The sequence below is a fragment of the Schistocerca piceifrons genome, chromosome 11, assembly GCF_021461385.2.
Source record: "Schistocerca piceifrons isolate TAMUIC-IGC-003096 chromosome 11, iqSchPice1.1, whole genome shotgun sequence".
In the NCBI taxonomy this organism is placed as follows: Eukaryota; Metazoa; Arthropoda; class Insecta; order Orthoptera; family Acrididae; genus Schistocerca; species Schistocerca piceifrons.
The window spans coordinates 88,538,865-88,566,011 of record NC_060148.1 but is presented as its reverse complement, the minus strand read 5'-3'; the positions used below and the strand labels follow the sequence as shown (position 1 = coordinate 88,566,011).

Here is a 27,147-nt window from a genome sequence, read left to right as displayed (position 1 = left end):
GTGGTAGAAATGTCTTCTACAATCAGGATTCAAATTGCTTACCTTTGAGTCTAGCACCACCACACATGGGTTCATTGATGACTTCAGATCTGGAAGCAGGTTATAATAGGGATAGAGATCTGTTATGAAATGGCAGATGAAAACTAATGTACCTGCTGCTAAGGGATGACTGGAGACTATGATACATGATTAGTGAACAGCGAGATCCAAGAGTAGTTTTTTTCACACTTACATAATTTTACAACCAGATGATGTTCCATTTCACAGAGTTGAGCAGGAATTTAATGTTTTATGTATATTTATATTATTTTGTGTTAACTTCAGTGTTTATAACATTTTACATTTCATTAATAGTTGCATGTAAATAAGAGACAAATACTTTCAACTGCTTTTGAATAAAAATCTGTACCTAAAAATCATATATACTGAAATCTGAAGAATGACAATGTCCTTGTGAAAATGTCAATACTAAATTTGGAATGAATTTACATATAAATCTCCATAAAAAATGAACCTGTAAAATTACAAACCATTATGTAATTCATTGGTGTTTCACAAAAATCGGTAGTCTAGTTTCAAATATTCAGACTGACACTAAATCGCACATAAGCACTATGAAAAATTTATACCACTTTGTAAATTAACAACTGAAATTTTATTTGGATGTTTTAATAATAATAATAATAATAATAATAATTACTGCCATATTTTTAAAAATTTTATTAATACATCGTGCTCATGAAACTGTGGGCTCAGTATGTATTTGTAGGGCAGAGTATTTTGTTTGTATCAGGCACTGTATTTCTCTGTATTGTTCAGTTGTCAGTTCTTTGATGAACTGTAGTAATTAAAGTTTGAAATAATGAGAAGCAGAAATATTTTTGTTTGCATCTCTAGCAGTCAAAGTGCACTTACCGTGTCAGCAGCTTTTCCGTTGCTTGCTGTAGTTGTTAGCTGTTTGCACAGTGAACGGTGGGAAGCAAATAAGGCAGGTCACGGTGCATATGATTAGACCGGATGGGGGAAGCAATGAGAAATGTCGTCATGATGTCGAGTGTATGAAAGTAAAAGAATGGGGCCAGTGTCGTGCTTACATGTTTCGTGTAGGAATGTTGTCAGCACTTGCAGTGAAGCGTAATGGGAACAAATGAAGGTGTGTCAGCTGTTTATGTTATGCATCCAATGAGAGAGGAGTAGGCACCCAGACATGTTTTGAAGAAATATTTTTGGAAGAAATGGTAACAAATTGCCGTAAATGAGGATTATAAATTTAATTGCTCCTTGTTTGAGTCACAGCCGTTTCAACTGTGCACACCAAGGACAGCATCACAATCCATGATATATTTGAAAAAGCAGCAAAATATTTCTCTCGTCTGTGTTGCTACACATTATTTTTATTTTATTTTATTTATTTATTTATTTCATTCGTGTTCTGTAGACCCATTAGCGATAAATCGCTTGGGTGTAGAATGTGTATCTGCATGAGCATACTAAGTTAAGTGGATCAATGTTTTTTTTTTTAATTAAATCATGGGAGCAGGTGGGTGGTTCAATGTTTATTAATATATTGAATGTGCGAATATTAATAGTAAACATTGATCCACCTAACTTCTCCCACAATTTAATAGAAAAATACACTGATCCTCTACTCAAAGTTGCAGCTTTTGCTGCACTTCAAGATGAGTACATCCACACAAACCTTTGACTCTTTAAGAGTCATTTTACCACCACATTTGATATATTTTGAAGTCTCTGCAATTAATCCACAAGACATGCACCAATGGCTGATGTTGCCATGCAGAACTAAACCACTTAAATCAGTCCACTTTATAATACACACGGCCATAATCACAAAATATTTCTCTCAAAACTCGCAAATGCAATGAAAAACACAAACATGACATTGGCTTCATTTTTGGTGGTAGAAATACATTGCCTCTGTTCTTGCCTCTCCTTGGTTATGTCACAGAATCATCTCACTAGCCACTAACCGCACAAACTGATACATCCCCAACGTATGAGCAGTAGATAAGCACTGCCGCTTGCTCTGATCTAGAATTTAGCCATAAATGACGTTACATGGTAGCATAATGGAATATTGTAATATAAAACAGAACACTTCATAAAATTTATACTGTGCTTAAGGTACCTGCCTAACCACCTTCTCGGAAATAGGGACATTCTGAAACTACCTCACAAAGTTTTGAAAACGACCGCTCGGCTAGTCTACAGACTGGTCCGTTACCACAGCCCGTTTTCCTTCAGTTGCATTTGTTGGCTTTGGCAACTCACAACCAAACTTTAACATTGAAAAATGAAACAATAGTCCAAGAAATCCTATCATACTCCAAGAAACATGCAGTACAAGAAATAAGACAGTCAGTAATCAACATCATTGCACATAACAGTCCGACCAATAATCACCAATCTCATTGTCCATGTCGAAAACAAAAGTAATTAATTCATATGTCCCACCAAAACAAGTCAATACATTCAACGACTTTCACTGGCATATTATCACTTGATTGGCTATGACCAACAGAAACCAACAGCCAAAAAGAACATGCAGGAGATGAGCTGCAGACACCATAAGTGCACATTACCCTCTTTAGTCGTGCCTTAATTTCTCAGGATCCATTGATCCCCTGAAGTTAACACATAAACGGGAATATTCGATACAAGCTGTCGGCTATGACTGGTGATGTAGGAAACATGCAACAAATGGTGTAAACAACATGGCGACTATGTCAAATCAGTGGCGATTTTTTCGAACAGGCTAAACTACAGGTAAGTCTGTCATCACAACTAGGTTTCTTAGTTTCACATTTGCTGGCTTCACCAAGTCACAAACAAACTTATCTACCAATCTAACCTACACCTCGCGCTAAGCTAAAGATCAGTCCATCACCACAACCACATTTTTTTGCTTTTATATTCACTGCAAAAAGGTGGGAACTTAAGGAGATGGGACCTGGATAAACTGACTAAACCAGAGGTTGTACAGAGTTTCAGGGAGGGCATAAGGGAACAATTGTCACGAATGGGGGAAAGAAATACAGTAGAAGGAGAATGGGTAGCTCTGAGGGATGAAGTAGTGAAGGCAGCAGAGGATCAACTACGTAAAAAGAGGAGGGCTCGTAGAAATCCTTGGGTAACAGAAGAAATATTGAATTTAATCGGTGAACGGAGAAAATAAAAAAAATGCACTAAATGAAACAGGCAAAAAGGAATACAAATGTCTCAAAAATGAGATCGACAGGATGTGCAAAATAGCTAAGCAGGGATGGCTAGAGAACAAATGTAAGGCTGTAGAGGCTTATCTCACTAGGGGTAAGATAGATACTGCCTACAGGAAAATTAAAGAGACCTTTGGAGAAAAGAGAACCACTTGTATGAATAACAGGAGCTCAGATGGAAACCCTGTTCTAAGCAACGAAGGGAAAGCAGAAAAGTGGAAGGAGTATATAGAGGGTGTATACAAGGGCGATGTACTTGAGGACAATACAATGGAAATGGAAGAGGATGTAGATGAAGATGAAATGGGAGATACGATACTGCGTGAAGAGTTCGGCAGAGCACTGAAAGACCTGAGTCAAAACAAGGCTTCGGGAGTAGACAACATTACATTAGAACTACTGACACCCTTGGGAGAGCCAGTCCTGACAAAACTCTACCATCTGGTGAGCAAGATGTATGATACAGGCAAAATTCCCTCAGACTTCAAGAAGAATGTAATAATTCCAATCCCAAAGAAAGCAGGTGTTGACAGATGTGAAAATTACCGAACTATCAGTTTAATAAGTCACAGCTGCAAAATACTAATGCGAATTCTTTACAGACGAATGGAAAAACTGATAGAAGCCGACCTCGGGGAAGATCAGTTTGGATTCCGTAGATATATTGGAACACGTGAGGCAATACTGACTCTACGACTTATCTTAGAAGAAAGATTAAGGAAATCCAAAACTACATTTCTAGCATTTGTAGACTTGGAAAAAGCTTTTGACAATGTTGACTGGAATACTCTCTTTCAAATTCTGAAGGTGGCAGGGGTAAAATACAGGGAGCGAAAGGCTATTTACAATTGTACAGAAACCAAATGGCAGTTATAAGAGTCGACGGACATCAAAGGGAAGCAGTGGTTGGGAAGGGAGTGAGACAGGGTTGTAGCATCTCCTCAATGTTATTCAGTCTGTATATTGAGTAAACAGTAAAGCAAACGAAAGAAAAATTCAGAGTAGGTATTAAAATCCATGGAGAAGAAATAAAAACTTTGAGGTTCGCCAATGACATTGTAATTCTGTCAGAGACAGCAAAGGACTTGGAAGAGCAGTTGAACGGAATGGACAGTGTCTAGAAAGGAGAATATAAGATTAACGTCAACAAAAGCAAAATGTAGTCGAATTAAGTCGGGTGATGCTGAGGGAAGTAGATTAGGAAATGAGACACAAAGTAGTAAAGGAGTTTTCCTATTTGGGAAGCAAAATAACTGATGATGGTCGAAGTAGAGAAGATATAAAATGTAGACTGGCAGTGCCAAGGAAAGCATTTCTGAAGAAAAGAAATTTGTTAACATTGAGTATTGATTTCAGTGTCAGGAAGTCGTTTCTGAAAGTATTTGTACGGAGTGTAGCCATGTATGGAAGTGAAACATGGACGATAACTAGTATGGACAAGAAGAGAATAGAAGCTTTCAAAATGTGGTGCTACAGAAGAATGCTGAAGATTAGATGGTTAGATCACATAACTAATGAGGAGGTACTGAGTAGAATTGGGGAAAGGAGGAGTTTGTGTCACAACTTTACAAGAAGAAGGGACCAGTTGGTAGGACATGTTCTGAGGCATCAAGGGATCACAAATTTAGCACTGGAGGGCAGCGTGGAGGGTAAAAATTGCAGAGGGAGACCAAGAGATGAATACACTAAGCAGATTCAGAAGGATGTAGGTTGCAGTAGATGAAGCTTGCACAGGATAGAGTAGCATGGAGAGCTGCATCAAACCAGTCTCAGGACTGAAGACCACAAAAACAACCAACATTCACTGAATTCACCAATTATCAAGAAAACTGTCAAAGTGTGCAGAAAAATGTGAAATTACAGCAGTCATTAACGTTGTATCAGTGGTCACAGCTGACAACTCTTGTTGAATGTTCCTCTTGAATCATGTTAACTACACAGTACTGGTTATGTGCTTACATTGAGCCACTTTGCGAATAATGTAAAGCAGTGTATTAGCAGTTACAACAGTTTAGCTACTGTTCCAGTTTGAAAGTTATTTACTTACAAAATGTGTTTGGGTAGAAGACAGCCCATTACAAAGGAATTGGAAAGATGTAACATAGCAATTCCTTTAGGTACAGTTAACTTGCAAATTTGACAATATTTGTCAGTAAGGATATACGAGGTCAACGAGCATAGTGCTTCCGATAACTATGACATTAAAGTTGACTGCAGCCCCCTTGCATTTAATGTTTGTGTAATAAAAAGCACTAAGAGAAAAAGATCCATCGGAAGTGGAGTAGGGTGCAAAATAAAGGGACAGGATCGTATGTTGAAAAAAATTCAAGTCATTATTCCTGGCAGCAAAAGGGGAAGTACAAATTAAGCACTGGCAGTACGTAAGGGCCACAGCTGCAGGTATTAGTGGCTTCTTTGCTCAAGGGCACCAGCATATGAGTATAGCTCTCACCAGGTAACGACGATGATCTTGTGCAGGTAGTCAATCATGGTGCCAGCCTCAAACAGCAGTGGGAGGTCCAGCACAATGAACTGGTGACCTGCAACACCAACATCAGGCATAGGTTACACAGTGGACCCCCGTATTTTCTTAGCTTATGTGCAATACTCACACACAACATGCACCAAAATACTCAGAATTTCCCATTGCATAATTTAGGTTTTCAAAGTTTACCTTGCACTTTTACTTTTTATCATGAGAACTGCATTAAATATGGTGCAGTTGCAGACACTGAGCTACACTACAAATTGACATGTTTCTACATCCTTTATTTCACAGTCACTTCACAACTGAATAACCATTTTTCAACAGAGTTTAGGCTATGCTACAGCTCAATCTGTTACTGCAACCAAGATTTCAGGGGTACCACTGTCATACAATAGCCACAATGTCGTATTCTGAAAAGGCTAATATGGATAAGTGAAAAAATACAAGCTCTGTAATACAGTTGTAAAACATTTATAGCAAATGTCAGAAACACACCAAATCAGTTCAAAATTATCTGTGTTTCCTATCACCAACATTTCCTCCCAAATATCTGACTTGCCAGGGTGCAACATACTGAACTTTAACAACAAACCTCTCCTTAAAGAGCAATTTCACTGAGACAGCATCTCGGCAAAATGTATATGGAGCTATTTCTGAGCTCAGAATATGTTCTGCAATTCTAAATCTGTCTCTGTAGTCACACATTCTATAAATTTGTGGAACTATGGTGTCCAGTTCATCTAGAAATGTGTTCTTTCAATTCTTATATACCTGTAGCTACTACCTTCTTAGCAATCAATGTCTGAATAGATTACTATTAGAGTATAAACAGAAAGTGACCAGCAGAAGTTATGCCCAAGTCCACCAGGTGCACAGAATAACATTGACATTTGACGTAAGTCCTTGCCCATTTCAGGGCAACTAAAGAAACACCATAAATCACAGTTTATTTTTTAATTAATAAGATCTGAAAGCAAAACAGCACTAATACCTTCTGATTTAGACTCCTCCAGACTATTAAAGTTCCTGGAGAATCTCTTATGTACATACAGTAGGGCTAACTATGCCAAGCTACAAAAATTATTAACAAGTGAGCCATGGACAAGATGTTAAAAACTGAATACTTGAAAAAGGAAAGAAAGAGTTTTATGCCTCACTGACGGTCATCTTTTCTTAGCTGGGCATGAATGAGGAAGGAAATATGCCATGACCTTGAAGAAAATATGACCAAACCTGCCTGAAAGTGTTTAAAGAAACAACCAAAACGCTAAATCAGATTCAGTGGCACAAGATTGGAACCTCACTTCAACTTAAGTACTACAGAACCACTGCCTTAGCTACTGCACCATGCTTCTTAGTTGTAAACACTAACATCAAAGTTGTGGAGATAGCACATAATGTGCTGAAATATGTATGTGTGCAAGAAAAACAAATCAACAGGTAGGCACTATCTCCAATTCAACCAAAGATTTGAACACAACAAGTGGGTAGCTAAATGTACTAAACAAATGTACATACCTTGAAATAAACATTTAACTGCAGCCCAAAACATTTCCTTGTGAATTTCTGGATGGGTGATTTCATTCAACTGTCTCCTCTTTTCCACATTCTCAAAAATGACTTCACCTAGAGCTTCACGATTCAGTGTGCCATCTGGGTGAAAGACTTCACTTCCAAAAACTGCTTTAATCTTGTGCCACGCTTTTCTTCCCGGCTCCACGACTACATAATAGAAAAAAGGCACAGTAACAATGAACTGTCACTGAAGAAAAGATCCATTCAAAGGAAATACATAATTATTCAAATGCTAAATATGTGATGCATAAATTTAAGTTTCGATACTAAAAGAACATTATCAACACCTTTTCGTGCCATGACATCAGCATCTATCACAGGAATACCATGTTCAACGAAAACTTGAGCCACTGTCGATTTGCCAGTAGCAATGCCGCCGGTCAGACCTACAATAAACATTTTAGATGATAGCTTAAAACTTGTTACAGTAGATATATGCGCGCTACCGGCGTACTCAAGTTTTTCATGAAGTCCTCTTTTTCGTTTCACGCAGAGGACTAGCAGTGCACAAACATCAATCACACCCTAGTTACGCCATAAGCGTGAGGTCGGCAGATATTTTGAATGGGAAACTCCTCGGTCTGACAAGCCAAAAATCGATTTCGTCTTTCGAGGAATTCACACTGGCCGCAGTTTAGAAATGGAACAACTCTATTGCTAATTTAACTGTGTGGTAATTGACCGAAGCCTTGCCAGAGGGAAGAAAATGGTTATTACTAATAATGTTTTCAAGTTGGCTAGGCTGCTACTGTCCTATCTTTCGAATATCAGTGTATGCATCAATTTGTCAATCAGCTGATAGAAACAATGGCGGCTAAGTCGTGGAGCGTGGGAAAATTGCCGCATCATGAGCAACAAGAATTGTGCATGACTAGGCCAAAGTACAGGCAAGGAAGAAAATTCACAGCCGTCAAGGTAGAAGAAGCAATGTGTATCCTATGAAAAAGCTAAATGACGTTTGTTATTGTAATTGTCGTTTGTTCACATTTTGCTGTTATTGTCGTTTCCGTTGAAATACCTTGATTAAGTTTCATTAGCTCATGCAGAAATATTTCTTTATATACACATACTTTACTAGAAGTGTTTTAGTCATTGTCGATCGCAGTTTTTTAGCGGACGATGAAGGGAAAGAAGCCAACTAACAATTGTAAAAATGGACTTCTAAACTACACCGCGACTCATGAAGTCTTTAATCATGTTTTCATTCTGTGTGTAAAAGTAACATACGTTGATCATGGCGTTAGTTGCCAAGATGTTGGTAAAAGTTACGCAGCGTACAATATTGCACTGGAATCGTGCTTTTCATCAACTTTTTCTTGGACGTCTTAAGTTTGTACTCACAGCATCTGTTTCCGTGCGGTGGGGGCAGGAATGTCAGAATGATACCAATAACCGGTAAAATGTACATATATACTGCTGAACTTTGAGTTCTGATAGGAATAGTAACAAGAGTACAGCAATTACTAATACAAACATTCAGTATGAGCACTGACCTACAGTCTGTATTCACTAAGAAAAAAGAGAAAGGAATATCATTTCCCAGCTCATGTTATCCACAGGTTTATTCATCCATTTTTAAGCAAATTCCATGGAGTTGTTGCCCTCTGATGGAGGATGCCCTTTTACACACATTGCATAGTAATATATTTTGAGTATGTTAAAAGGAATATGAATGGTTTATACTTGACACGTGTAATAAACGTTAAATATGAATGCATCATGCAGAATGATTAAAGAAGGATCAGTATGTATGGCATAATACACATGTCAAGAAAAACACTTTCACAAGTATAAAGGAGGTATGCTCGACACGTGTTAATCATTAAGTACAGATACATTAAGAAAATAAAACACAACAATATGACACAATAAGCAATTTAAGAAATGCACAAATAATATAGTGCTCAGATAGTGGAGCAATTTTAGTAGGTGAGATAGCTGTTATTACATATAGAAGGTTCTTGTTCAAACCACATCTTTGTAATGTTTCTGAAGACAGTCAGTGATAGATTGTGTGCTGTAGTTGGTAACATATTAAATAACTGTATCCTTATGTATGTGTAACTATTTTGGTTTTTTTACGGCTTGTAACTTGGATGTCAATCATCCACCTTTGGCGTATGTCATACTTATGTGTATTCTCCTGCGTTCCACAGCTTTTATGGTTTTCCTTGGTATGCACCAAGCAGCTAAGAATAAACAGTGATGCAGCTGTCAGTACTTAGAGCTCTTTAAAGTATTCCCCACATGACATGTGGTTGATTATTCCAGCAATGCATGTAATGGCCTTTTTGTGGCAGTTAAAAATTATTTTCGCTTCAGAGGAATTGTCCCATAGGAACGCTGTGTATGTTAGGTGGTTGTGAATAAAAGCAGATGTTGGAATCCGTTATTATTCTCCGGCTGAAGTTTACTGTGGTTTAATGAGAGTTTCACAGCAGACACATTTCACTTCTATTTATAAAGCATCTTCTGTGGTATTCTTCAAATTGGTACATATGTCTCTACATTTTTGATTGCTTTAGATTAAAAACATTTTTGTTTATTAAATTGGTGTGTACTTCACTTACTGTATTCATGCCGTTTGTTTACATATCCTCCAAACTACTGCGTCTTACCTCTGTTAGCTGACGTTGATGTCGAAAGACTGCATTTCATGTACAATCTTGCCAGTTTTTGCCTTTCTGCAATTTTTTTCTCGCTTTTCATGTGGTATGGGTGTGTGTGTGTGTGTGTGTGTGTGTGTGTGTGTGTGTGTGTGTGTGTGTGTTTTGAACATACAAGACATTTTCATTAATTTACAGTAACTCCCTCCCCATCCCTCCTCCCCCTTCCCATCACCAATCCTCCCCCACCCCCAATCCCCCACACACAAACAAACAAATTATATATTAAAAAAAGGTATTTCAAAGGTGGCAGTGCTTACAATCCAAACAAAACCAATTAACAGACATAAACACTGTGTCGAGTGAGAACGCACATAACTTTAATTGTAACTCCAAAAGTGAGGTGAAGAGTAAGTAATACAAATGCAGCATAATAAAAAGTGCAGAAAGGGAAAACCTGTCTAGTGGGTATGTGAAACAAAATCTTTTGACATTAACCTCTGCCAACAAAGAGGGATGAAGCAGTGGTTTGGAGAATCTATAAACAAGAAGCAGAAACACTGCAAGTAAAGTGCACACCAATTTCATAAACAAAAATATTGTATTTAATCTAAAACAACCAAAAAATATACAAATATATGTATCCAGTTTGCAGAATAAAGACGTAGGATACTTTATAAAGAAAAGCGAAGCACATCTGGTATAAAACTCACTTTAATTATAAGGTTGAGAAACCAGTAATAACAGATGGCATAATAAAAGTTCAGCAATCACTTATCAGTCACACAAGGAGAATATTTACAATTCTAGAGTGCTGAAGTTGTAATTCATTTACTGTCAGCCATATAGGAGAAAGTAGTACTACTTTTTTAACGAATCTAGTCACCTAAGATATTAATCGTGGTGTGAGAGCTAATGCTGTGAACTGCCAGTGATAACATGCCACTTGATTTCAATAATGAAAGACTTCAGAATACTATCATTATTATCCTCTGCACTGCTACTGACAGAAAAACAAATGAGATGGATCTTTCCTGTTCCTTTTTGTGTTATTGTAGTAAATGGTTGCTTTCAATTATAGTTGTTATTTTGAATGTATGTCTGGCCATTTTTTACGTGTTCTGAAAGTGACAGTTTTGCTTGACCATCTTTCCTCGCCCAATCTTTCTGGCAAATAATCATTTCTTTTTGTTGTAAAATTTCCAAAATTTAAGAGGCTTTTTATTTAAGCTTTAACTATGGCAAAGCTTTGACACTTATCTGACACACTACATCACGTGTTGAAGCTGACATAAACAGGGGATTCATTGATTTACATGCCACATTAAGTTAATGATGTGTGTATTTGTTTTGCACTATTTCCATTTTTGCCTAATAAGTAGAAGATTCATTTGTTGACCACGTTCAGAGCCTAGGTGGTAAAGTTTAAGATTCCAGCTTCAGTTGGTCATTGGATGTTTTTTCTGTCACTCACATTACTTTTACATGTAGCAATATTTGTTGTTATGAGGCAGGAGGAAGGCAGCAGCATACCACCTCCAGTAGGATTGTACCTGGTAGATAAAGTGCTCTCTGGTGTTCAAAACAACCTGTGTGTTGATGAACTTATTGTGGTCAGTAGGTCTTGTCCTGGTGGAGAACTTTGAGGGATGTTGAATGAGTCAAGGTATCATAAAAACTGGCCGGGTGCAAGAACAACTCGTGCTCTGAGTATTCTGTACGACAAACCTCATTATGTATATAGCCAAGTTCATATATGCCCAGAATTGAGAATCTTGTCATTTTGTCGGGTGCAAACATGTAACTCTTTTGTATCAGTTGTGAATAAATAGTTGCCACTATTTAAGTTCCAACCCTCGTATTTTGTGTGCCACACAGTTCCTCCAGAGATTTTTTATTACTGAAATTATTTTCCTAAAAAAAAAGTAATCCAACAGAGGGTTAAGATCAGCCTCTGTCAGTCTCTACATTTATCTGTAAATTAGTCATGTGAGTATTTCACACTATTACATTTGTAAATTTAGAATTCTAAGGCTCTTGCCCCCTTAGTATGTATCCTTATGTTTGAGTATGACTCCCTAGCCGAAACGGTACTGTGATTGATAGAAAATAAAGGGAATATTTAGATATTTAGTAGGTCCCCTGACAGCTAGTGTGATAAAGGGTCATCTATCTACATCTGCATCTACATTTACACTCTGGAAACCGCTGTGAAGTTCATGGCAGAGGGTACATCACATTGTACCAGTTATTAAGGCTTGTTCCCATTCCATTCATGTATGAAGCCTGGGAAGAATGATTGTTTGAATGTCTCTGTGTGTGCTGTAATTCTTATTCTCACAATCCCTATGTGACCGATACATAGGTGTTGTTGTATATTCCTAGAGTCATCATTTAAAGCTGGTTCTTGAAACTTTGCTAATAAATTTTCTTGGTATAGTTTACACTATGTGATGAAAAGTATCTGGTCACCTGGCTGAAAATCACTTACAAGTTCGTGGCGCCCTCCATCGGTAATCCTGGAATTCAATATGGTATTGGCCCACCCTTAGCCTTGATGACAGCTTCCACTCTTGCAGGCATACGTTCAGTCAGGTGCTGGAAGGTTTCTAGGGGAATGGCAGCCCATTCTTCACGGAGTGCTGCACTGAGGAGAGGTATCCATCTCAGTCAGTGAGGCCTGGCACGAAGTCAGTGTCCCAAAACATCCCAAAGATATCCTGTAGGACTCGGGTCAGGACTCTGTGCTGGCCAGTCCATTACAGGGATGTTATTGTCGTGTAACCATTCCGCCACAGACCGTGCATTATGAACAGATGCTCGATTGTGTTGAAAGATGCAATTGCCGTCCCCAAACTGCTCTACAACAGTGAGAAGCAAGAAGGTACTTAAAACAGCAATGTAGGCCTGTGCTGTGATAGTGTCCTGCAAAACAACAAGGGACAGAAGCCCCCTACATGAAAAACACGACCACACCATAACACCATCACCTCCAAATTTTACTGTTGGCACTACACACGCTGGCAGATGATGCTTACCAGGCATTTGCCATACCCACACCCTGTCATTGGATTGCCACATTGTGTACCGTGATTCGTCACTCCACACAACATTTTTCCACTGTTCAATTGTCGATTGTTTATGCTCCTTACACCAAGAAAGGTGTCGTTTGGCATTTACCAACGTGCTGTGTGGCTTATGAGCAATCGCTCGACCATGAAATCCAAGTTTTCTCACCTCCCACCTAACTACCATAGTACTTGCAGTGGATCCTGATGCAGTTTGGAATTCCTGTGTGATGGTCAGGATAGATGTCTGACCCCCTTCAACTGTCGGCAGTCTCTGTCTGCCAACAGATGAAGTTGGCCTGTACGCTTTTGTGCTGTACATGTCCTTTCACGTGTACACTTCACTATCACATTGGAAACAGTGGACCCAGGGATGTTTGGGAGCATGGAGATCTTGCGTACAGACGTATGACACAATTGACACCTAATCACGTGACCACATTCGAAGTCCGCGAGTTCCGCGGTGCACTCCATTCTGCTCTCTCACAATGTCTAATGGCTGCTGAGGTAGCTGATATGGAGTACCTGGCAGTAGGTGTCAGCACAATGCACCTAATATGAAAAATGTATTTTTTTGGGCGATGCCTGGATACTTTTGATCACATAGTGTATGTCCATCTTCAAGAGTCTTTCATTTCAGTTCCTTCAGTACCTGTGTGGAACTCTCCCATGGATTAAACAAACCTGTGACAATTCTTACTGCCCTTGTATGTGTACATTCAGTAACCCTGTTATTCCTATTTGGTACAGGTCCCACACACTCAAGCAATATTCTAGAACCGGTTACACGACTGATTTGTAAGCAGCCTCCTTTGTAGACTGATTGTCCTTCCCCAGTATTCTACCAATAAACCGAAGTCTACCACCTGCTTTAACCATGGCTGAGCTTATGTGGTCATTCCATATCCCATTCAATATCCCTACAAAGTGTTACACCCACGTATTTGTGTGAGTTGGCTGATTCCAACGACAACTCACTGATATTGCAGTCAAAGGCTACACTATTTTTTCATTTTGTGAACATTAAGAGCAATTTGCCAATCTCTGCACCACGCTGAAATCTTATCAAGTTCTGATTGAATATTTATGCAGCTTCTTTCAGACAATACTTCATTATAGATAACTGCATTATTTGCAAACAGCCTGATTTTACTATTAATATTCGTGAGAGTTGGATTTCACGTGATTGATGTTTTTTAAATCCATGCTGGTTGTCATTGAGGAGGTCATTCTGTTCAAGATACCTAGTTACATTCGAGGTCAGAGTATGTTCTAAGACTCTACAACATATTGATGTCAAGGATATTGGACGAACGTTTTGTGGATCACAGATCGTTGCAATTGCTGTTGAGTTTTTAGCCCGAAATGCAGAGATACAATGTGAGATGCATGCGCAGTGCGGAACCAGTTATTTCTGTAATTCTCCTTGACACGTGAGCGGTGCTGTCAGGTCGGTCCTGTAGGTTTACACGGTGTCATCCGAGTCGGCACACCTGCTGATCTTCGGTGTGCCCGCCCTCGGCCTCAGGGACGAGGTGAAAAAGCTGTGCCAGCGTTATGGGGACGTTGCCGCCATCGCGCCGTCACCTCGTGAGGACGACGAGCTCTTCACTGACACCTTCCATGTCCAGTACGTGCGTGTCGTGTCAGCAAGGTATGTGTGGGCAGAAAAAGTGTTATTACTCTCTTTGTCAGAAAAGTTACAGGATAGGTTTCTTTTTTCCAGGCTTTGTAGTACTAAAAATGAAAAATGTTGTTTTTATATTACCTGGTATGGGTGCCTCCTTGAAATGACCTTCTGCATCTACAACTACATATATACTCCACTAGCCACCAAGTGGTGTGTGTCGGAGGGCACAATTTGCGCCAAAGTCATATTACCCCCTCTCTGTTCCACTTGCGGATCGCGCAAGGGAAAAACGGCTGTCTGAACGCCTCAGTACGAGCTCTAATTTCCCTTATACTCGAATGGTGATCATTTCGCGATTTGAAAGTTGGTGGTAATAATATGTGCTCTCCATCCTCGGTGAAGATCGGATTTCGGAATTTAGTGAGCAACCCCTTCCACTTAGTGCATCATCTATCTGCAAGTGTGTCCCACTTCAAAGTTTCTATGAGGTTTGTAATGCTCTCGCGATGGCTAAATGTACCAGTCACGAATCTTGCTGCTCTTCTTTGGACCTTCTCAATCTCTTTAATCAGACCCAACTGGTAAGTGTCCCATATAGACAAACAATACTCTAAGACTGGATGAACTAATCTATTGTAAACTATTTCCTTTGTTGAAGGACTGCATCGCTTCAGGATTCTACCAATAAACCACAATCTAGAGTTCGCCTTTCCCTTTACTTGCGTAATCTGATCATTCCATTTGAGATCATTTCGAATAGTCACACCCAGATACTTGATGTTACCGCTTCCAAAGACTGGGCATTTATTTTGTACTCTTACATTAATGGGGATTTTCGCCTTGTTACACGCAGTAGGTTACACTTACTAATATTGAGAGATAACTGCCAGTCATTACACCATGTATTTATTTTCTGCAAATCATTGATTTGTTCACAACTTTCATGTGATTCTACTTTCCTGTAGACTACGGCATCATCGGCAAACAGTCTAATGCCGCTGCCAATACCATCAACCAGATCATTTATGTAAATCATAAAAAGCAACGGGCCTATTACAGTGCCCTGGGACACACCTGAAGTTACGCTTGTTTCCGTTGAAGTCATCCTGTTCAAGACGACATACTGCTCCCTGTCTGTTAGAAAACTATTTATCCAACCGCATATGTCATCGGATAGGCCGTAAGCGAGCACTTTTTGGAGCAAGCGACAGTGCTGAACTGAGTCGAACACCTTTCGAAAGTCGAGAAATGTGGCATCAACCTGGGAGCCGGTATCTAGAGCCTGTTGTATATCATGCACAAAGAGGGCCAGCTGTGTCTCGCATGACCGCTGTTTCCTAAAACCGAGCTGGTTTCTCCATATGAGCTTCTTGGAGTCTAGAAAGGTCATTATTTCTGAACACAAAATCTGTTCCATGGTTCTACAACAAATCAATGTCAGTAAAATTGGCCGGTAATTATGTGCATCCGATTTTCTACCATTTTTATAGATTGCTATGACCTGGGTCTTCTTCCAGTCCCGTGGAACTTTCCGCTGTTCCAACACTCTCTGATAGATGATGGATAAGAATGGTGCTATATTTTTAGCATAGTCAACATAAAATCTTACAGGGATAGCGTCAGGGCCAGATGCCTCCCTGGCATCTAAGGATCTTATCAATCCCAGATACACTAAACTCTATGTCAGCCATCCTTGTGTTTGTTTGATAATTGAAAGGGGGAATGGTGCTGCAGTCCTCTACCATAAACGAGTTTTTGAAAGCTACGTTTAGAATTTTGACCTTCTGTTTATCGTCATCAGTTACATTACCCGTATTGTCAGCAAGAGGATTATTTGTAGCGATGTTGAATTATTTGTGGCGATGTTTCCAAGCACTAGGTTGCAGGGTTGTGCTGCAAGACTTTGTTTGAGTTCTTGACGCGTTAGTTACGGTGACACAATGGATGCTAATTGTGAATAAAGAATGAACATTAAGCTCTGGAAAATCCCTAGTGAAACATGGACAATGGTTATGCAAGCATATGCAGGCAAGGCACCTCCAAGAAGTCATGTTCTCGAGTGGCACTAAAGGTTTCATGAAGGCAGATTCAGTGCAAGACTGTACGGTAGCTGGTCACCCATCTACAGCACATACTGATGGGAAGGCAGTTATTGAAAGGAGACTGTCATGTAAGTGTGTGTGCAGTATCAAAGGAACTTAATTTGAATTGTGATTTTACATGAAGATTTAGGGAAATGGAAACTTAATGCAGAGCTCATCCCTCAAACGCTAAGAGACAAACAGAAAGTTGAATTTTTTTTTAATGCTTCAAGAAATCATTCAAAAAATTCATCGCAGCTGCGGACCCTGTCGCATTGAAAATTATAGAAAGAGGAAAGATGAAGAATTTCTGTTGAACTACTGGATAGAGCCAGATATCATCCCACATTTCTGTCAAAGATTATTGCTTGGGGTGAAAGTTTGTGCTACCAATATGACCCTGACACAAAGCATCAAAATGCTGAATGGTGGAGTCCCGGATCAGCAGTCTCGAAAAAAGTCAAACAACAACCCTTGAGAACAAAGATAATGTTGACTGTATTTTTTGACAGTAAAGGAGTAGTTCACCATGAGTATGTAACTCCAGATCAAACAGTGAACCAAACTTTTTATATCGAAATCTCAAAACATTTGCGGCAAGCAGTTCAGCGTCACTACCCTGCTTTGTAGTATTCTCATGACTGTGTGACAATGCGATACCCCATACTGATTTACCTGCAACCGAGTATGTGCCCAGACATTCTGTTGTTGCCGCCCCACGTCCGCCATATTTGCCCAACCACTCGACTTGTGAATTTTTTCTTGTTTCCTTAGGTGAAAAGATGACTGAAAGGAAAGCCTCATCAAGATATTGTAAAGATCCAACAGGCTGTGACAAATAAGCTTACATGCATTTCAGTTGAAAATTCCTGCTTTCTTCTAAGACCTCCAGAAACATTGGCAAATGTGTATACACTCATGCTCATAAATTAAGGAAAATGCTGATACATGGTGAAACAACCCTCTGGTGGGCAGTTTGTGGGCTTAAATCACCTCGGGGTATGACCATGCGGTGCGTCTGACAAGTGGTCGTTGCACGGTGGCGCTGGCAGCAGTCCACATACGCAGAGGTGTGTTGGTGCATGTCAGAGTACGGTGCAGTGAGTAAGTGTGCAGATGTTTTCAGACGTGCTAATGGTGACTGTGTGTTGAAAATGGTTCAAAGAACACATATTGATGACGTTACGAGGGGTAGAATACTAGGGCGACTGGAGGCTGGTCAAACACAGCAGGTCGTAGCACGGGCCCTCCGTGTGTCACAAAGTGTGATCTCGAGATTATGGCAACGATTCTAGCAGACAGGAGACATGTCCAGGTGCTACAGTACGGGACGTCCACAGTGTACAACACTACAAGAAGACCGATATCTCACCATCAGTGCCCGCAGACGGCCACAGAGAACTGCAGGTAGCCTCGCTCGGGACCTTACCACAGCCACTGGAACAGTTGTCTCCAGACACACAGTCTACAGACAACTGAACAGACACGGTTCACTCGTCCGGAGACCTGCAAGGAGCATTCCACTGACCCCTGGTCACAAGAGAGCCCATAAAGCCAGATGTCAAGAAAACAGTGCATGGTCATTGGAACAGTGGTCCCAAGTTATGTTCACGGACGAGTGCAGGTAGAGTCTGAACAGTGATTCTCGCCGGGTTTTCATCTGGCAGGGACCAGGGTCCAAATACCGACGCCTTAATGTCCTCGAAAGGGACCTGTATGGAGGTCGTGATTTGATGGTGTGGGGTGGGATTGGTGCACGTACACCCCTGCATCTCTTTGACAGAGGAACTGTAACAGGTCAGATGTATCGAGACGTTATCTTGCACCAGTATGTCCGCCTTTTCAGGGGTGCAGTGGGTTCCACCTTCCTCCTGATCAGTGATAACGCACGGCCCCACCGATCTGCCATCGTGGGAGTGCCTTGAAACGGAAGATATCAGGTGAATGGAATGGCCTGCCTGTTCTCAGACCTAAACCCCATCGAGCACGTCTGGGATGCTCTCGGTCGACGTATCGCTGCACGTCTTCAAATCCATAGGACACTTCAGGAGCTCCGACAGGATCTGGTGCAAGAATGGGAAGCTATACCCCGGCAGCTGCTGGACCACCTGAGCCAGAGTATGCCAACCCGTTGTGCGGCCTGTGTACGTGTGCACGGTGATCATATCCCATATTGATGTCGGGGTACATGCGCAGGAAACAGTGGCGTTTTGTAGCATGTGTGTTTCGGGACAGTTTTGTCAACTTATCACCAATACCGTGGACTAACAGATCTGTGTTGTGTGTGTTCCCTATGTGCCTATGCTATTAGCGCCAGTTTTGTGTAGTACCACGTTGTGTAGCACCACATTCTGCAATTATCCTTTATTGAGCATCAGTGTAGGTAGCCAAGGGGACTACTGTGATAGGAGCAAATATCGTTCGTGATGAGTGCAGTTTCCTATTTCTTTTTCTTTTTTTTAAAAGACCTGTCCTCGAACTTTTTTGACGAAGGGAGTATGATTCGTATGGCTTACATAGTAATTTTTGTATTCGTATTTAAGAACATTGTATATAAATGGTTAAATATAAATAAAAATGCTTAATATAAGAAACAAACAACCAAAAATTTTTATAACTGAATACTTAGGTCTCTTAACAGCTCCACAGATCTTGGAGTCACCAAATGTGGTTCACTGAATCCACCTGGAAATTTTCTTAACACACTTCAGTTGGGTGCTGTCCGCTTTGCTTGGCAACCTCACAGTCACACATCAGGGCATCTTTGAAACCTCATTCTTAGGAACAGGTACCACATCTTCCATAACTGGTACAGAATTGATTCAGGACTGTCCATAGTTTCCTCGGAAGACCAAATCTATCCACACATTTATTAGAATCAGTAATAAGATGAGCAATTGCTAGAGGAATTCTGGGTGATCAGCCGAGTGGTGGCATCATCTTGTCACAATATTTCATTGAGTTTTGTACCCATCATCTTCAAGTGAAGTGTCAGGATGCTGTGTTCCACATTCCTATACAAATGCTCGACTGCTGTCCATTTCTGCAGGTGGTCCAGTTACGCGCATTCGGAAGGCGGTACCGCGTCAGCAGTGGGGGAAAGTGACGCGACCGGCAGTGGGTGATTGTGACCCTGGCACGGGCATCGAGTCCCAGTTGCTGTCCAGTCTGTATGTTCATGCTGCCGTCTTCAGACTTGCTTTCGCAATTGCAAAATCCCACACCGCATTTAGCTGAAGTCCACTATCACAGTGCACAATATTGTTGTGCACACATATTTCCATCGCCTCTTTGATGATAAGAGTCCCAGAGACCATTGACACAGCACAGCTTCTTTGCTTTTTCAAATTTGAAGTTGTGTCTCACTGATTCTGTGCTCTGCAGACTTGTTTCTCAGTTCTAGTCATGTGTTCCTGATGTGCTCTGTATGGCACTGTGAGATAAATCTCTGTGTCTGACCGATGTACTGCATCCCACATTCGCACTCGATATTGTAGGCACCCGGCATATGCAGGCATAGCTGACCTTTGGTCAAGTCAAGTATGTCCTTAACTTTTCACTTTGTGTGGAAGGCTATCCTTATTTAGTGCTTTCTTTAAATATTCTTGCGATCATGGATCTCGATGGCCCAGCATAGGGCAAGAACACCCACATTTTATTTCATCTTCTTCTGGTTTGTCCTCCCACATTTTTTCTGTATGTGAAGCGCATCTTGTTTGTGTCTAATTGTAGCCATTTTGGCAGAAAGTTTCGTGCAGATGCTGCTATTCCTTCAGTGAGCACTTCCTGTCACGGGTAGCCCTGGTTCTTTGTACGAAGGTGTTTGGTACTGAGCTACACTGCACTGGACGGTGGCAACTCCTGAATATTATGGTATAGGTCCATGTGCATCTTCTTCCTGTAGACCGAGTGTCCCAATGTATTGTCCAGATTTGTCTCGATCAAAATTTCCGAGAAGCGTAGGCTTCTCCTCTACACTCTACACTTCTACCTCTATGGTAAACTTGATGCTGACGTGTTCAAAAAGATTTCAGGCTTCAGCCAGTCATCGTAAACTTCATTGCACAATATTTCGGCTGGGAACTGCCAGCCATCTTCAGGTGAGCCGAACGAGGACTGACGAAGATGTTCTCCGTTCAGTCTTATATAGTGCGCTCATAGTACCTCCGCGCATGTGTTGCAGTTGCAGAGACAGAAGAGCCACACTGCCCAGCGACAGCGCCCTCGCTGGTGGAACTGCAATATTCAACTGCCGTCAGTATTACAGCTGGCCACAGCTATCGAAGTCTTTTGGCATCTTCGTCTCAAGCAAATTTTGGAGATGACGGGATTCCTTGCGTTATTCAATTGGTAACTGCTGTCACGGTTCGTTAGAGTTCCCGCAATGCGTATTTCAACGTATTCTTTGATAATAGAGTCCCAAAAAGTTGTCGCCGTGGCCAAAATTGAAGTTTTGTCGTACTCCATTGAACGTCTGTTAGAAATACAATGTTCGACAACTGCAGACTTAATGGGTTGCAGTAGGCGAGTGCAATGTTGATGTTCTGTACAATGCTCTTCCACTGTACGTGTTGTCTGTCCTAAATAGGCCATACCACATTGACACAGTATTTTATAAATTCCCGCCTTCCGCAGTAACAAATCTTCCTTCACCAATCCCAGCAAATCCAAAATCTCAGAAGGTGGCCGAAATTACCACTTTCACATTAAAATTATTAAAAATCCTCACTATCTTGAAGAAGATATTTCCAACAAAGGGAAGAAAAGCTGGGGACTTGACAGGCGTGTTCTCCTCTTTATCCACTTCCCGGTTCCTGGCTCTACCTGAGAAGACCCTGTTAATTTTCTGGGTCGAGTATCTGTTGTCTCTGAACACCACCATGCAGCCACACTTCAGAAGTGCATCTGCGTATCACTCGGTCTACAGGAAGAAGCTCACGGACCTACACCTTAATGCTCGGAGTTGCTGTCATCCAGTGTAGCATAACTCAATACTAAATACCTTAGTAAAAAGAGCCATGTCCATCTGCGACAGGAAGATCTCGCTGCAGGAGTTGCAGTATTTGCGGTAAACTTTCCACAAGAACGGGTTCGAAAAGATGCAAATACAACACGTTGTACATACAGACAAGAGGCTGAAGGAAAAAGCAGAAGAAGACAAAGTAAAACGTGTGGCATTCATGCTGTATGCTGGGCCACTGACAGCTGAAATGCAGGAATATTTTTAAAAAGCACCAAATAAAGACAGTTTTCCACGTGACATGAAAAGTTGAGGACATACTTGGCTCGACCAGAGATCAGATCTGCAGTATCAATGTATCTGACAGCGCTATATGGAGCACATCAGGACCGTACGAATGTTGTTGTTGTTGTGGTCTTCAGTCCTGAGACTGGTTTGATGCGGCTCTCCATGCTATCCTGTGCAAGCTTCATCATCTCCCAGTACCTACTGCAGCCTACATCCTTCTGAATTTGCTTAGTGTATTCATCTCTTGGTCTCCCTCTACGATTTTTACCCTCCACGCTGCCCTCCAATGCTAAATTTGTGATCCCTTGATGCCTCAGAACATGTCCTACCAAGCGATCCCTTCTTCTAGTCAAGTTGTGCCACAGACTCCTCTTCTCCCCAATTCTATTCAATACCTCCTCATTAGTTATGTGATCTACCCATGTAATCTTCAGCATTCTTCTGTAGTACCACATTTCGAAAGCTTCTATTCTCTTCTTGTCCAAACTAGTTATCGTCCATGTTTCACTTCCGTACAAGGCTACACTCCATACAAATACTTTCAGAAACGACTTCCTGACACTTAAATCTATACTCGATGTTAACAAATTTCTCTTCTTCAGAAACGCTTTCCTTCCCATTGCCAGTCTACATTTTATATCCTCTCTACTTCGACCATCATAGTTATTTTGCTGCCCAAATAGCAAAACTCCTTTACTACTTTAAGTGTCTCATTTCCTAATCTAATTCCCTCAGCATCACCCGACTTAATTCGACTACATTCCATTATCCTCATTTTGCTTTTGTTGATGTTCATCTTATATCCTCCTTTCAAGACACTGTCCATTCCGTTCAACTGCTCTTCCAAGTCCTTTGCTGTCTCTGACAGAACTACAATGTCATCGGCAAACCTCAAAGTTTTTATTTCTTCTCCATGGATTTTAATACCTACTCCGAATTTTTCTTTTGTTTCCTTCACTGCTTGCTCAATGTACAGATTGAATAACATCAGGGAGAGGCTACAACCCTGTCTCACTCCCTTCCCAACTACTGCTTCCCTTTCATGTCCCTCGACTCTTATAACTGCCATCTGGTTTTGTACAAATTATAAATAGCCTTTCACTCCCTGTATTTTACCTCTGCCATCTTTAGAATTTGAAAGAGAGTATTCGAGTGAACAACGTAGGAATAGGACAAACAAACAAGTTTGCAGTAGCAGAATGTAGCATCAATGAGAGACATGCCTTCAAATTTGGAAAACAAAAGAAAGTATGAAGAAGCTACGCAGTGCTGACCATTTCTGGGACTCAGTTATCAAAGAGGAAATGGAAATAAGTCTGCTCAACAATCTAGTAAACGGTGCCAGCAGATTCCAGCTTAGAGCAGCACGAGATTCTGCAGCTGAGAAAGTACGTCAGGAATGCTCTGTTCAGAAAGCAGTGGCATCTGCAAACAGATTGTACGGCAACTGGGACCCGACACGCGTGCCAGGACTACGATCCCCCACTACTGGTTGCGTCGCTTTCCTCCATCTCTCATATGGCACTGCCCTCTGGAGGCGCGTCATTGGCCCACCTGCAGAAGTGTATAGCAGTCGAGTGGCTATATAGGTACGAGGAATACAGCATCCCATCAATTCAGTTGAAGATGACGAGTACGAAACTCATCGAAATGTTGTGAAAAGACGACGTTACCATTTGACTGAAGACCCGAGAAGATTTCATCACTGGAATACGCTGAGAATGCCTGCTATCACCCATTTCCATTCATGGCACACATCATATAAAAAAAGGCACATCTTACGTTGACCAGGGTAATTTTCTGGATTTAATGCAGCTGGTAGGTATGGTGTGTTCCGAAAGTCTCTCCGCAGTGCCGTATGATTGTTAGCCGCGCGTGTCGTATGCCGCAGTGAATATACTGAAATGAAACTCTCTGAAATACAAGTTATTAATTTATTGAATATTCATTTTTACTCAAAAATTTTCACTTCTCCTTCCCTGCCTCCTTCAGATTGCTGCTTCTGTTCTGTGTGACAGTTGAATTCAGTCTGAGCTGCGAGAGATGGCAATTGTGTGAATGAGGTGCACTTGCTTGTGTGAATGAACGTCTATGTGTTTCCTTTCCTGATGAAGCTTTTAGCTGAAAGCTAATGTATAAGAGCCTTTTGTTGTGCATGTTTGCAGCTTAACATGTTATCTTTATGGTAAGTGGCAATCTGTCTTTTCTTTATATTGTTGATATTCCGGCCTGGAGTTTCCACTGTTCTATTAAAGAAGCTGGTAGAAGATTATATTGAAAACAATAAATACTTTCTGCAAAAAATTAAAATATGAGGTACGTGACTAGATTACAATATTTACAAACAGGGGACATCGAGTAACCTCCCATTGGTATTGCTAGGATTAACCAATACCTGCCACTGGGCAACATGAAATAGAGCAGTTCTCGTGAATGTTTGGCCTCCCTGCCACCCCTCACCTAGTAAGCTGTTCCCCTTTGTAAAAATTGCTCAATTTTGTGTTGTCTAGCAATGTGAAAGAGTGGGGATTAAAACAGAAACCTCATGTGTTATTACAATGTAGCCTTTCTTCCAAGACTGCTGCTCCAGTAGGATACGCAAAAGAGCTTCTGTGACGTGAGATGACAAGCTGTAGGGATGGACCGAAGGTTGTGTCTGGATAGCTCAGTCGGTAGAGCACTTGCCTGCAAAGCACTAAAGTCCCAGGTTCAAGTTCTGGTCCAGCACATAGTTTTAATCTACTAGCAAATTTCAAAATAGTGGAGACTGCAGCGGACAGTGAAGGATTCGTTTAGGACATTCACAGCCAGATGGATGCCTTAGATGTAGTCCTGTTGCCAATTCGTTATTTTGTTTTCACCTCAAATTTATTTTACATTTTAAATTTATATAAGGTTTTGGATGTGATTGTTGATGAGTATGATGATGGTTATATTAATAATGAGATACTGCAAAATGTGTAAAGGTAACCACTCCCTGGGTAGTTTAGGCACGTAGCCCTTACCATGTATGAACGTAACAGAGCTTTCAAACAATGTCGTCTTTTAGTGTTAACCAACAAAAAACACATACAAACTACATACACTGTTTTGGCCAACTACCCAGTCAGACAAGACAATGTGTGTGTGTGTGTGTGTGTGTGTGTGTGTGTGTGTGTGTGTGTGTGTGTGTTATTTTGTTCATTACTGCGCGCGTGTGTGTGTGTGTGTGTGTGTGTGTGTGTGTGTGTGTGTGTTATTTTGTTCATTACTGCTGAAGGAGGACAGGGCATTGTCCAAAAGTGCTGTTACATTCGCAGTGTTGTTTGAGTGTGGTGAGAGCTGCACTTCAACTATTCAGTGAGTGGTTACCTTTACGACTGCCATTAATAATGATGATGGTAATTTTGTGGATGTTAGGAACAGCATCGTAATTATAATACACAGCTGTACTTATTATTTTATTCAGATAATCTGTTTTGGTTGAATTCATACCACCATTGGGCCACAAAACCTGTCCAACTGTATATTCCACAGTTGCAATGATTGCTCATTTGGAATCTTCTATTTTGATATGCATTGCAATGTACACTGTCTGCTCGAAAATTCCGAGACTGATTTCATTCTGGGCATGTAAGCGACATCAGAGCTTGAAGTAACAACTGTAAACAGCAAATGTGCATTTGACCACTCATTTGTGAGCAGCTAGTGTTAACTAGTGGACATGTGGCTGTGGTGTGTTAGTGTTGTCTCAAATCGCAGTGGAGCACGTCCACAGCTCGTGGTCTAAGGGCTAGTGCTGCTGCCTCTGGATCACGGGGTCCTGGGTTCGACTCCTGACCGGATTGGGGATTTTCTCTGCCCAGGGACTGGGTGCTTGTGTTGTTCTCATCATTTCATCATTATCATCATCATCATTCATGACAGGGCTAGATTTGACTGTGAAAAGAATTGGGACAATGTATTGGCACTCATGATGGCACAGTTGAGTGCCCAATAAACCAAACATCATCACCACAGTGGAGCAGCATCTCTAAATCAAGTGTTAAAGATATTCTTCAAAATGTTTTGAAGAAGAGAGGAGCGCATGTAGTGTTTGCCCCACACACTTCGACTCCCAAACAAAAACAATGTGAGTGCACCTACCAAGACTTGGTTAAGTGCAAAATGTGGGCAGTTGTTTTCTGGAAAAAATCATCATGGATGATGAGGGTTAGTGTTATCAATATGAACCTGCTTCAAACTGACAAAGTGCAGAAATTCGGATGAAGTGTCACTGCTTTGACAGCAAAAGACATCTGAGTCAATGTGACACACTAGTTGAACACCATCCCAAAGGAGGACTTTTCTCAGAGTTTCACAGGTTGGATGAATGTTCTGTGCATTTTTCTCAAGTGAGCAGGATAGTGTAGAAAACTTGAAGTATTAAAATGACTATCTTTACATTTCTGTTTGTTTGTTGTTGTTTTATTATTATTATTATTATTATTATTATTATTATTTTAAAGCCAGTTTCAAAACTTTTTGGACATGTGGAGTGAATGCAATGCAGAGACATGTTTCTTATAACATACTTAAATGGAACACTTCAAAACTAGAACTCATTGCAACTGTGGAGTACACAGTTGAATAAATTTTATGAACTTTAGGTGGTTTGAATAAGTATGGCTGTGTATTATATGATGCAGTTCTTAAAATTCATGAAAGTTATCTGATACCGCCCACACAAGGTATTTCTCATAATTTTCTGATTCTGCTAGTCTAATTGTGTGTGGCAGGTATGGCAAGCGACAGATGGACAACCGGAATTTCTATGGAGGTCTGCTACATGTCTGTTATGCTCCAGAGTTTGAAACAGTGGCGGAGACGAGAGAAAAACTGGCTCAGCGGAGGCGAGATGTAGCGAAGAGGCTCAAACAGTATGGAGGTAGCAGTAGTCACCAGTGCTGATTGTTATTTATTAAATTAAGACCTAAAATGTTTAAGTGGAACTGGCTCCTGGACTCCTTGTGTGCAGAGAAGGAAGTAAAAAAGAAAGAGCGTTGTTGTTGTTATTGTTTTCGATCCAAAGACTTGTTTGCTGCAGCTTTCCATGCAATTTTATTGTGTACAAGCCCTTTAATCTCTGCATAAATACCACACTTACAACCTACACTGCAGCAACGCCCTCATACTGCAACTTTTTGATTGCCCCTTACAGTAATGTGTTGTTTGGGTTCGCAAAATATAGCTACTA

The 27,147-nt window shown here is 40.7% G+C and overlaps 2 protein-coding genes across 4 annotated transcripts in view; one reads left to right on the top strand and one right to left on the bottom strand.

Moving 5' to 3' along the window:
- LOC124720449 (dephospho-CoA kinase) overlaps nucleotides 1–8,122 on the bottom strand; it is a 48,813-nt gene extending 40,691 nt beyond the window's left edge. For both annotated transcript variants that reach the window (XR_007006160.1, XM_047245799.1), the window contains exons 1-3: nucleotides 7,587–8,122; nucleotides 7,243–7,446; nucleotides 5,689–5,776 (exon numbers count right to left, since the gene is read on the bottom strand). Coding sequence is in view for 1 of the 2 variants with exons in the window: in XM_047245799.1 (XP_047101755.1) it covers nucleotides 5,689–5,776; nucleotides 7,243–7,446; nucleotides 7,587–7,698 (404 nt within the window). In the remaining variant the exon portion in view is untranslated. The remainder of the gene's footprint in view (nucleotides 1–5,688; nucleotides 5,777–7,242; nucleotides 7,447–7,586) is intronic.
- LOC124720448 (RNA-binding protein 48) overlaps nucleotides 7,916–27,147 on the top strand; it is a 69,564-nt gene continuing 50,332 nt past the window's right edge. The window contains exons 1-3 of one of the 2 annotated variants that reach the window (XM_047245797.1): nucleotides 7,916–8,214; nucleotides 14,437–14,627; nucleotides 26,690–26,841. In XM_047245797.1, coding sequence (XP_047101753.1) covers nucleotides 8,074–8,214; nucleotides 14,437–14,627; nucleotides 26,690–26,841 — 484 coding nt within the window. In that variant the 5' untranslated portion in view covers nucleotides 7,916–8,073. The remainder of the gene's footprint in view (nucleotides 8,215–14,436; nucleotides 14,628–26,689; nucleotides 26,842–27,147) is intronic. The other variant, XM_047245798.1, reaches the window with a different exon arrangement.